Consider the following 13,253-nt stretch of genomic DNA (forward strand, 5'->3'; position numbering starts at 1 on the left):
AAGGAGCTTATTTATTTGACTTTACTAATTGCATTCGTTCTCAGTAGACGTATGGGATGATCAGCTCTGTAAATGACCGCTCGCAGCATAACTGTAATGGATAGTCCAGTAAAACCTTCTGTGAAATCCATCTCCTCAAGTCGATTTACCCAGCTGTTGGTAACCCATCACCTTCGTGGTCGAGTGAGGACGTTTGCGGAGGAGGCAGCCATCCAGCTGTCCGCCCCCCCCCCCCCCTCTCCCGCCCTCCCCCTCCTCCTTACCCACAGCCTTGGCTGTTGGAAGGTCACTCCGGCTCTGGTTGAGATTAGGTGGTCCAGCAGAAGCTCGTTCCGTGAGTGGAGGTTAAGATGAGATAAGATTTGCACACCCACTCTGGTCCTTGATTGGATTTCCACCTGGGTCGTGGGCTCAGATTGGCCGATTCGGACGCAAGCAGCCTCTCTTCCTTGAGTGCTCGGCCTTCGGCGGGGCTGTGTTGGAGGGCGCACAGCGCGTCACGCCGTCGTCTCGCGCACACAGTCTGGCCCTGATCTGTGGACTGTTGAGACAGGAGGCGGTGATAATCCAGTGACCACATCTGGGGCAAGGATGCTCTCACGTAAAAGACCGTGAATAAAGGACCACGGTGTACTTTATTATCACCTTTGATCAATGTCAGTCGAAAGCGTGAAAAGTAAAGTTGGAATTAAGGAGGTTTATCTCTCAAACCACTCTTGCTGCGTAATCCAGCTGCTCAGTTTGTGCCAATTCACAGTATTGATCTCCTCATCTATATCACAACAGGAGAGCCAAAAGGGTATTTCCCAAAACACTTACACACCTGGCAATGTTTTTTTTCCCGTGTTTGCTTCTACAAGTGTACCCTTTGCTTCTTTTCAAAGTCAGCGACGAGAGGTGCCTGGTCAGTCGGTGATTATGTTGATTTTTCTCATAGAGCACTCCTCCTCACCTCTGCCGATGAGGTGAGGAGGAAGCGATGTCTGGGCCGCTGAGCAGACTGTATTTGGGTGTCTCCAACGACGGCCTGTGGCTGTGACTGGCCGCCTGGGGGTTGAGGCGGCTGCTGGAGAACCCGGTGTGCCTCCAGTGACTCGTCACTGAGACGTCTGCAGAAGCCAAGCCTCGACCAGGTTAGGGCGAATCAAACCTGCCGTTGCAACAAGGTGGGTACGTGGGCTAAAGCGAAGAAAAGAGGGACCCCCCGCGGTCATGGGCGGCGACGTGTGAGGCCAGCTTCACATCTCGCTCACCGTCCACGTGTGAAAGTGGCGGCCCGCCTCTCTGCCTGAGTTCTCCGGCGAGAGCAGTGAATTGTTTCCTGTCTGCGCCGGTGAACCCGTTCGGCGCGGGCATTAACGAAAGGGGGCATGGGCTGTTATCCGCGGGAAAAGAAATGCACAGCTGGACCTGACTCAGGATACACACTTTGGCTCCCGGCCAACCTACACACCGCAGCTGAGTTATTAAGTGCAACAGAACACCTCGGCGGTGACTGCGCCGTCGCGCTCGGCCCCCGGGATACGCTCACACTCACATGGCCCGCAGTCGCCGTGGAACAACACAGCAAAAGGAGAAAGTATGCTGGTCATTCATCCAAGCAGCCTGAAGCTAGAAATACCCACCATAATATTTTGGATTGTATTCTCGATGCCATACAAGCCATGTGCTCAAAGCTGCGGAGGGGAAAGTGTAGCCGTCTGTGCTGGGAATTAGGTTTGTATGATTGAAGCTTAAACGGAGTCATGACTAAGTCAGGTTTCCTTTTATTGCTCTTGATGCATCCCTAATGAAAGTCATCAGTGTTTATTTATTTTAGGTGTTGCTCATTTCAAATGACGTGTAAGAACTGTCCGACTCTTGTATAAACATGCAACTTGGAAATTGGTTCAGCCTGCTTTTGCAAGCATTCCTGCACACAAATCAAATTACCTCAGTCAAGTACAACATCCCATACTGTGCTCAAGTACAGTATACAGTTGGCCAGTTACAGTTTATAATGTGTACCAATGAGCCAGTGAATACGTCCTTGTTGTGGTAGTTCTCACAGTATGGCAGTATCGATCAGTTGTCCTGATCATTTGTATTGTTCACGGTGGGTTCAGTCTCATTTTATTTCTACCTCTGCGTTATACTTGCTGTTATTTCGTGTACATTTTACAAAAGGTCTCATCCTGCAAATCTTCTTCCTACCTTTTGCTTTCCTCTTGCTCTTCGTTTGGCTTTTTGGAGCTTTGACGTAGACTGAAGTTGAGTTAATGCTAATTATACACTTGAAAATGACAGTTTTGTCTCAGAAGGTCATGAAAAAGCAGCCTAATAACGTACAGCACAAGTTTTTAATAAAGCCCCATTTAGCCATTTGAGCTGCACGGCTGTAGGGATGGAGATGGTCAAGACCAAAATATCTCAAAAACTGTTAACGTTAAGTTAAATCAGTGAAGTACCTTGGCCATAACACAAATGTGAGCATGCTGGTAGTGAACATGGTGAACATTATTCTTGCTTAACATCAGCATGTTAGCATTGTCGTTGCGAGTATGTTAGCATGCCGGCATTAGCGTTTATCTCAAAGCCTAATTATGGCGGCACAAAGGCTGTTTTATCAGAACATCTTTGTCTGGTTAGAAAATGATTTCAATGAGAAGCATATTGTTTACAGAAAACCTGGACTTCTTTCCTGGACTGGTCAATGGTGTAAAGATGCGTATCACGGCAGACAAGTGTATTTAATACCATTAACGATTGCTGCTTTCCACTTAGGAGAGGTGCTGTCTCGCTGGAGTAGCTTACTGGGACACTGAATGGGACTGGAGTCATTGCTAATGTCCATCAATTTCACTTGTGCATTTCTGACTATAACAAGTCAAACTGTCTCTTGTGAAAAAAGTCCACTGGTCCTTTTTTCTTACATTTTTTTAATCTAAACTGACCACCATAGACAATGCCCTCTGAGCATTGCCAGACCACAATGAGAGAGATTTGTGTGCTGGCTTTATTTGGCCCATTTTGCAATTTCAAACCAACCATTTTCTGTCTTTTTAAAAAATTTTTATCGTGCATACTTCTACTCGACGTCACTTTCAGACAATGGGCTGTTTGTTTCAGGACCGACACTGGCTCGCCTGTACAATTATTTTTTATTTTATTTTAAGGGTTATTCACTAAGAGTGATGCTTTCCTCAGCTCCAGTGGTCCCAATCAAATAAACAGAAGCTCCTTTTCTCTCTTATACCCACGTGGGGGCCGCTAAATAGAAGACGCTGAGAGGCAGTATCCTGGAATAGGACTTGAAAAAACCATAGCAAAGGCTGCGGTGCCGGGTCGGGGGCTTTGCGTGGCCACGGGTAGTGATTTCCTCAAATGATGGTGCAATCTTTTTCACATTTTCACAACGTTCAATTAGAGTGTCTAAAACAGATATAATCTTCGAGAGAGATAGAACGAATGAGAGTTACAGTCAAGGAAAGCTCTGCTGTTAACGAGACTGGCGGCTCAAATTTCAGCCAAGCCTTAAACCCAGAGGGATTTCGAAGCAAAATATATTTTTGTCGGTTGACTATTGACCTGAAGGTGTTGGTGTTTTGCCACTTAAGCCCTACCAAAACAATGACCTCATCCTGAAGGGGTTGGTTTTTTTCAGTGTAGGTATCAAGTTTGAACATTTTTCCATATGTTCCTCCTCTCACATCCTTAAGTGGCCTTTTGCACCCTGCTAACAACCCACCGCCTCCACCACCGCCACATGCACGAGAGCAGACACCCAGTTCCCCCCCACTTACTGCAAACGGTAGAGCGAAAACCTCAAGTGACTCAAAACAAGAGGCCTGTCTGTGGAGACAGGCGGGTGATGGGGCAGAAAATAAACATAAGAGGCCGGTGATATCTGCCATCTCGCCCTAATCAGCTTACCAAAGGCAAACATCAAACACAGCCACTGGCTCCGAAATCAGGGTGAGGCAGAGCAGATGATTGCTTTATCAGCTGGAATTCGCAGATATCTTTTAACTGTGCGAAGTGACTCACTGGAGGAGCTCACCGGCACAAACAGCTGGCGAGAGCACAGTGTCAGATAAGAGTCGGGCTCGCACACAGGACAAACTGCACGCACGCACTCACACACACACACACACACACACACACACACACATGCTCCCAAATGGAACATCAGCCCAAAGCTAATCAACTGGCTGTGAGGCCTCTGAAATGGAAGTATATTAACAGTGAACTCAGTACCAACGTTGCTAGATGGAACTCAAGTTTCACACCCTGGTGAACACATTTCAAACACATTTTATAAATCAAATATTGTAAGTAAATACAGCTTGTCATGATACAAAAAATTCAAACATTTTGTTGTGATAAAAATGTACTTCAATCAGAGTCATCTCAGTATATCCTCCTGACCCTCCCCCCCCCCACCACCTCAATGCTATGCTATTTTCCTCAGCGTGTCCTGCCCTTCTGCCATATCGCTCACAGATCACTATCCAGCAGCTCCTTTCTCACTTTGACGTCTTTCCCGGCTGTTTTTCCTGCAGCCTGGTGTTCAAAAAGTCGCGCCTAGACAGATTGCCATCGCGGTTCAGGGCGGGTTGGGGCTCCAGGTAGCACTGGAATATGTGGGTGGTGCTGATAAGAGCGGTCAGCAGGTTTCGGTCCGGCTCCCACTTCCCCTCTGTGCGCCCTCGCTGATCCAGAAAGAACCAAGATCCAGACAGACAAGACGCACGCACATGCGCAGGCATCAGATAACGCCGTGTGATTGGTCCCAGGCAAGTGTGCCTTTCTCCTCCCGCAGACATGACTGCTTGGCTCTCAGCCAGCCCTCTCTGTTGTCTTTACTTTTGTAATCTTGCATGTAGTTCCATTTTGAGTGTCTCCTATTTTAAAAACCCAGTCGCTGTTGTTCAGACACCGCTCCGCACGTCTCCGTTTCATGCCGTGGAATACATTGTGCTCTCTTTGATTATCATTTCCTGGGAGGGGAGAGTGTGTTCCTAGATTAGTCCCTCGTTTTTTGGCTAATTAAAGGATGTTTGGGGTTTTTCTCCGCATCAACAGGCGGGCTCGTCGGATCCGCTCTGTCAATAGAGGAAAACCTGCGAGCCGCACTGATACCGAGCCCCGACTGCAGGGTGCCTGCTGGTTAATATTGTAAAAAACGAACCCACTGCTGCGTCCATGGGCGCCGTTTATGAAGCGCACTCGTAACTCAGTGGGATTTAGTTTGCCCGAAAGGTCATGAAATTGCAACTGCATGTTCACGGCCTAGGACAAACAAAGCAGGCGTTGTAATTACAGTGTCACGGGGAATCACACTAACCCATGTGGCTTTGGTATACAATTAAGGCCAGTGTGGGATTCACCGTTTGGGTTGTTTCCCCAGTTGGCGCTTTGTTTGCTGTTGATTCAGAGCTTAAATTTGAAGCTGTATTGTTTCTTTTTGAACATTTCCATTGTTGACACACGCTACCGCCGCTAACCGTAGGCTCCCAGCTTATGCTGCTACAGCTGTCGTCCCCTGTGTGGAGTGTAGTTTCAGTAACGTGATAGGGTAGACAGGCCCTCCATCCGTAGCTGCTGGCAAAATGCACCACCGCCCTCCCCTGTAAACTGTAACGGACACCGGACCCCCAAATCCCTGTGCCAGCCTCCTGATAATCAATCAGGCGTGTCCTCCTGAAGGTAGCTGCAAGAGGGACAACTCAGCGCCACCTGATCCTCGCCAACGCCATTAGAGGCACTCGGATGCCCGGTGCTTCTGCACCTCGTCTCTCCACACCCTGGCTGTGTGACTCAGGCCGTTGGGCACCAATTGTATTTACGTAAATGGGACTTTTGTCTTCCAGTCACGGCGGGACGCACTAAATAACAAGTCTGTACGGCCCGACATCCGATCTTGCTCGGATATGGACCACATGCCGAGGTTGCCTGGCTTGCGTTGAGTTTGGATCTCGGTGAGGTGTGGACAGCATGTGGGCACAGTTACTTATCAAACATACATGTCACATCATCTGGAGTTCGTCTCCTGAGGAGAGCAAAAAGAAGAGAGGAGAAAAAAGCCCAGCTGAGACACGCCGTCTGAGTCCTTTCAAGTTACTGCTGATGAAAACACAAACACATGAGGATTTCTAAAAGTTTTAAAATAACAAAATAGCAGCAGTTTTTATTTGCTGCATCAGCGGAGCCTTGTTAGCGGCTATTCCCCACTAAAACAAGTCTACTAAGCATCAAAAATCCCTCAGGACTTTTATTTGAAAGGATTTATACAAATTGAAATGTTAGTCAGTTGGTCGGCTGCGTTAAAGTGTCAAGCGTGGACACACATTACGTGGAGGTGGCTGTGTTTACGGCAGGATCCCAACATTCACACTGAGAAAGGAGAGCGTAACCACGGCCGGTTCGTCGCCTGTTCGCCGCCCGTCTCTCCAAACCTCGTGACGGCATCTCCGCGGGCAGAAGAGGAGATGCACACCAGCTGCGGCTGAGTCCAGTGCTTACATTGTGCAACCCGGCTCTCGTCAGAACGGACCGGGCTCGGTACTATCACCGTTCACTTGCTAAAACCTTGGATATAACCACGTCTTCTCTTCCTCGCCGCCGGTGCCTCTTGGCTCTTCCTCTCCACAGCGCTCTGTTTACGCCTGTGTTTTTCAGGTGACTCACGTCTCCTGGAAATGTTTCTGTCTGACTTTCCTCCTCTTTTACAACTCTCTCCCCCTCGCTCCCATTCTTCTTCTGCCTCTCTCTTCCAACTCTCGGAGCCAGGGCCTCAAAGCCAAGCCAGGTATGATTATATCTTGGTTGTTGTTATTCTCAGAGGAGCGATGCACTCGCTTTTTCCAGAGTCTGGACTAAGGGGGAGCAAAATATGCAATAAATAAATAAATAAATACAAGGGAGATGGAGAGAGCAGTGAGTCTCTGAGTCTCTGATCTATTTGTTTGGATCACAATCCAGTTTGCTTCATAGATAACTGTTCAGTAATTTCTTCCACTTTCCTCTCTCGGAGGGACTTTTTAATGATTTGTGCGGCACTTTCATGCACCGCGTCTCTAAACACTCGTTTGTGTCGCTCTCCTCCAGGGCTTACATCTGTGGAGGACTGGTAATTAGGCTTTGATGCCTCATGTTCACTCTGTCTGTGCCGTTGCTGTCTCTTGTTAAATGGCTTCACGCAGCATCACCGTGATGAGTCTTTGAACGCATTGCTTCTGCCAGAAGATTAAAAAAAAGTCACACTTTACTGGAAAGAATAGAGAGCATGAGTCTGGCATGCGAGCATAGAGTGTGTGTGTGTGTGTGTGTGAGTGAAATAGAGAGAAATATATAAAGAGCAGTATTTTTTATATCTTCTCTGCTGACAAGATAATTACAGTTTTGCTGACCAATATGGACATTTGAATGGTTATCATTGTCTGAGAAGTGCGCAGCCGTTATTTAAGCTCTGCGCAGGCCTAAGCAAGATGCTGTGGGCTTGTTGAAGTGCAGAGCTCACTTTTGACCTTTGACCTTCACCGGAAGGTAGCAGTTAAGTAGCGGTTTCTGGAGCTTTCGATCGTATCAGACGGAGGATGCAATGCATTTATTGTTTTCCTTTCAGCAATCATCAGGGAAAAGTACAAGGTTTTTTTATTCCAAGAGCTGGAATGATTTATATGAAGCTTAGCATAAAGACCGGAAACAGGAGGAAACCGTTTGCCTGGCTCTGTCCAACAGGGACAAAGTCCACCTACCAGCACCTCAATCTGTTGTCTCTGGTTATATCTTAAGACCATTTGTGGGTTTTGGTCCAGCAACAGACTCCAGAGGCGCCTGCGCGCTGCTTGGCAATCCCACTGAGCATATTAGCACAAACTCATTCTCTAAAGAAATCGGTATCTCTGAGGACCCCCTAGTGATACCATTCACAGCTTGGCACTGAGCTGTTACTGTTAGAAGCTCCAGAAATGATACAATGTGCTGTGAAGGTTCAAGATTCAGACTCATCTTCACTATCTACCAGCTTCCAGTAACTTACACTGACGAGCTAGCTCGCCAAGAAATCACTCCCTAATGAGGCAGCTCCGTGATCTCCTTGTTTATCTCGGGAAAGACTTACAAGCATGTTGATGACACAGAGTGCAGCCTCTGGCATCAACAGGCATTCATAGAACATATTAATCCGACAGAAAATGGCATTAATCGCGCTGTTCCAACGGCAACAGTCCAGGATTTCCTTCGTCGACTTCAACACCATCATCCTAATTACAGATCGCTGGTTCCATTTTCAGTGGAACAAAAGCGTCGGGCCAATGTTTTTCGCAAGCTGGGACTCGTTAAGTTCCCGGAGGGGTCGTTCACTGTGATATAATATGAATCCTTGTGGGTTGAATTAGTCATTTGCGGCCCTTCACTGCTGACACACAGGATGGGGCTAATGTGATTAGTCGAGGGAGTTTAAAAGAGAGTGTCAGACAGATCACCGTAGCCTCTGGAGCATCGCCTCTCATCAAAGCGGGAGAGTCAGAGACGGCGTCAACGGCAATCTTACCAATTAAGAAGTACTATTTAAAAACTGTGCTGATCCGCAAGGAGGACGATGGAACACCAGATCCTTGGCCCGGGATAACTTTAAGCCGAGTGCACGCTCAGGCCATTAACCACCTGACTAGATTTGGTCCAAATGGAAACAAGAAAACAACAGTCTGTGTCCCAAAACATTTAAGTTTGTTTCCCCCCTGTCTTACTACCAGACTGTGAAAATCTATTTTAAATGGCAGGCTGAGAACGAAAATGCATAGCTGCATGCTGTAGAGATGGTAACAAGGACCCACCGCTTACTATTCCCCCCCCCTGCTAACAAAGAGCTCCACTGTGTGAAAGTTCAGACCCCGCTGAGGCTTCGTATCAGAGCGAAGCAAAGTGCCTTTTAGGGAGAACGCAACTTGCCGCCTTTGTGAGTTTATCAGCAAAGGGAGTGCATAAACAACCACGAAAGCCCGATAAAGAGGAACAATCTACATCACGGCACAGCAATTACGCCAGGAGAGTAACTGTACCGCCGGGTGGTTTTGGTTGTGTTTCAGTGAACGTGAGACTATCAGAGCTTCGACGTTGCAGCCGTGTGAACCGAGATCACGTGACGCGCTGTGAATCCTCTCGGTTTGTGCTTAAAGGTGTGTTGTACCTTCTTGCGACTTTAATCCCTTTCTTTTGCCTTCCCAGGTTGAGCTGCATCTGAAGCCGATCCAGTCTCTGCTGCGCCACCAGAAGCCACTGGCCTTAGTGCTCCACTCCCCCCAGCCAGTGATCTGGAAGATCAAGACGGAGAACCTGGCCCTGGGCGTGAAGCGCACCTTTCATGTGAGTCCAGCGTTCGCTCGAAAGCTTTTAAATCCTACTTCCCTGAAACTGCGTATTCATTTCCTCACATGCTGAACCGTACTCCCATTTCAGTAGCCCTTCACACTAAGAGGTCCAGGGCGATAACGCCGCACTGATACACGGCCACTGTGGCGAGGTGTGCTCTCCTCTCGGATATATATATATATATATATATATATATATATATATATATATATATATATATATATATATATATATATATATATATATATATATATATAAAGCTTATATTTGCTTTTTGATTCATATCAAATGATTCAATATGTAATTGTAAGTTTTTATTTCATCATTATTTTGCTAAAAGTCAAACCAGTATCCCTCCCTCACATCATGGTGTAAAACTGTATTTATGTAAAAAGATGTAATGTGCCCTGTCAGCTTTATTCACGCCCTGTAACCACGGGGCCGTATCCCCGCCTCCTCCCTCCCTCTTCCCTCCTGTTAACGATCTTGATGATAGCTTGGCAGCTGTTCAAATCAGACAGGGCGTATCCGAATAACACGAAAACCCTAACAACTGGGAATGTGTGGTTGCAAACACGAAACCAGTAAAGCTCTGCTGAGGTACCGAGCGGATCCCTCACCCACTGGCATTTGCTTCAATACGGAATCAAAATGTCTATTTCTTTATTAATGAATGCATCTTAATGGTCGCATTTTTGGTGTCCGATCTGAGATACTGAATCCAGATGTGTAACAGCAGCAAGGCGCTCACTCAAAGCCGAACTAAAGGGAGACGACGTGGCTCTTGCAGAACTGCGGCCTCTGTGGTTAAGCGTGGTAGTTACAGGACAACGGCACATTGTACGCGTAATTTCCCAAGATCCTCTTCAAGTTTAAATGTGGCGAAACAAGAGCACAAGTCGAGAACAATCCTATCTGACTCATTGGGGTCAGGTTTGCTAACATCAGCCGCCATATGCTGCTAGCCGGACCAAGCCAATGAAGGCTGAATAGCAGATGAGAGAATTTAATTGAAAATAGTGTGTTTTATTGAATGAGCTTAACTTTTTAATTTGTCGACAATGTGCTTGTGCTTTCTTTGAAGAGTTACAGTGTGTCACTTTAAGTTATGAAAATAGCTCTCCAGAGTTGGGATCAGAGTACACATGGGATATGTCAGTGCAGTGTGAGCCAGGTCCCCTGGAGAGCCAGCCTTTTTTAGTAAATGCACCAGGGGGCCTCGCTGGGAAACTTAATAAAAAAATGTAAAAATGGACTGCTTCATTGCCCATGTTCAAAGCCTGTGTATCACATGAGAAAATCATAGCAAAATCAGACCCAGAAGCCTCAGCCTGGGCTTAACTACACAATATTGCAATGAAAACCTTTTTTTCTTCGGCTTCTTCTCTGCCTTTATATACTCTCAAAGGCTTTTTCTAAATGTATTGGCTTCACAAAAGTAATCACTTTCAATTGTATGTTCAACACCACAGCATTCTCCAAGAATGCAGTATATCAGGTACACAAATGATTTCCACATGGGACTCGGTGATTTCTTGCTTACCTCTCAGGCAAAAAAAAAAAAAGGAGAAAAAAACATTTAGGGGTTGCAAAATCCTCGTGCTATGCACAGGCTCACCCACACACACACACACACACACACACACACACACACACACACACACACACACACACACACACACACACACACACACACACACAGGTTTCACATTGAAAGATCCTTTTCCTGTGCACGAGTAAGACAGCAGCTGTCAGAGAGCAACATGAAGACACACGGGCCCCTGAGTGCCTCCGTTTAATTAATATTTCCTGTAGAGATGGAAATAAATGCTCTCTTGTCCAAGGAAAGAGCATTGCTTCGCGCAGATGGATGTGCAACTGGCCTGCCTGTGTTTTCCTAAGCTGTGATAATGTGTGGCCAGTGATATGTGCGTTTCTGTGGAGACCAGCAGGCCTGCATCATAGGAAATGTCTCCCCTTGTCAGTGGTGGCAGACAGAAAACAGCTGACAGTCATCATTAAACCCGACAGAGCTGTTGCTGTGTGCCTAATGATGTCGGACATCAGTGCCCTTTGCAGAGCAAGGCGCCTTTTACATCTTCTCAATCTCCATTGAGCAAGAGGCTGCCATGAATATACTCCCTGAACTCTCTGCAGCTCCGTATTAGGGGAATTTGTATTCCTCTTGCTGTTTATCTGACCGGAGACCGAGCTGAGGTTTGGCTCTGCAGTGTGATACCTGCCTGACGTTCATGATGATTTTCGAGTGGGGCACGGAGCGATAAAAGGGAGTCTTAACAGCGAGGCAAGAGGCATCTGCAGTCAGACAAGGCCCACTGAATCAGCTGTGATGTATTTTGTAGTTGAGTGAGAGTCCTCTGGCGGCGCAAGCCTCTCATCCACTCGCCTGACTGCCCACAGCCGTGACCCGCAGGGGTTCTCAGGGTCTCTCCACAGTGACCTCCTTAACATGCCACTCGACTCAAATAGCACGCCACATCCTGCTGGGAGAACAATCGCCGGGCCGAAAAGGACATCATCGCATCATCTTATTTTCCGGGGATGTTGCAAAAGCTCCCAAAGTCTGATTATTAGCTAACTTTAATTGTTAGCTTTTGAGCGGGCATTAGCTCCACAGGAAAAAAAGGAATTCTGGATGACACAACATTTTGTGTCAACGTAGAAGAAAGTGCATGGTGAACTGTGTGGGGACATCCAAAGCACCTAGTTACGGTTGGATCATTAAAAAACGGGGCCACAAAACTGCACCATGGCCGCGGATATGCAAGAAATATCGACGCGTTAGTGGCCTCGCTAAATCCCACCCATTTCCCGCTTCTCAGGTGGAGGAGTCGCCGCGGGGAGATGGTAGGGTAACGGAATCAAGAAGAGCTGGTATTGAGCTTAACACTTCAGAACAGAAACCCACAGCCAGACCTCCCTCGCTCTGCTTTTTCATCGGAGAGAGAGAGAGCTGTTTCCTGGGGCTAATTGGACTCTGATTCGGCACTGCCAGTCCTAGTTTCCTGGTCTCAGTGCTCTGGGCTCGCTGGACACAGATGGGCTGCCTGGAAAAGCTTCTGAGAAGCTGAGCGAACTGTTGCTGTTGGCTACCGGACCCTGCCGCCTTTTAAAAATGCCAGAAACTTGCCAGAAATTTGTTGTAAAACATGTTCCGCACAGGACTGCACGTCAATCAGCAGCAGGCAGGAGTCAATGTGGGTCTACAGTGACCGAAGGGGAATATCAACGTTGAAATCATGCCGAATCTGATTTCACCAAGGGACGCTGCAGTTCCAAGCGAGACACGTGTGCAGAGTGAGCTGTGTTGACTTAGTGGCCAAGTGCATATATTGCTTTTCTGATGGTTCGGGAAGGAGGGCTGTGTAGCATGCTTGAAAGACTCAATCTGCATCCAATGTTTTGTGACTCTGGGTGGAACAAGTCTGTAAAGACTTTGTATGTTGGCTCGCGTTGCCTACTGTTTGTTTGCCAAGCTCTGCTTTTTACACTCCCGCGTTTCTCTCGTCGGTTCAACGCTCGTAGCACGAGGTCGATCGGCCCCTGGCGCAAAGAGCACTCTCCTCGGCGTGGCGGTTAATGGAAACCTCTGGTAGCCGCTCTTGGTTTTTATTTGGAGACAGGAGTGGCAGATGATCGCTCCCGAGTGGTGCCGAGCCATATGCTCGTTTCCTCCGACTATTTCCCCGAGCCCGCCCGTTCACACGAAACACGCGCCCGTTTTGCAGCGAGCGGAGTGATCGTCGCCCCCGCCCCCCTGCAGCTCATCAAGAGGCGACGAGATTAAATCAGGCACAAAAGCATTTAGCACATTAATAGAGTTTATACGCGCTCACATCATCTATCAACCCCTTTTCTCCACTTTTCATCCCCCTCCT

General features: G+C 47.5%; 1 protein-coding gene across 1 annotated transcript in view; it reads left to right on the forward strand.

The window, feature by feature from the left end:
* tgfbr3 (transforming growth factor, beta receptor III) overlaps nucleotides 1-13,253 on the forward strand; it is a 56,901-nt gene that overhangs the window by 21,142 nt on the left and 22,506 nt on the right. The window contains exon 4 of the mRNA XM_068589837.1: nucleotides 9,211-9,348. Within this exon, the coding sequence (XP_068445938.1) occupies nucleotides 9,211-9,348 (138 nt within the window). The remainder of the gene's footprint in view (nucleotides 1-9,210; nucleotides 9,349-13,253) is intronic.

This window comes from Clinocottus analis, unplaced genomic scaffold (assembly GCF_023055335.1).
Source record: "Clinocottus analis isolate CAN_PGR_092001 unplaced genomic scaffold, fCliAna1.0.p SCAF_23, whole genome shotgun sequence".
NCBI classification, from domain to species: Eukaryota; Metazoa; Chordata; class Actinopteri; order Perciformes; family Cottidae; genus Clinocottus; species Clinocottus analis.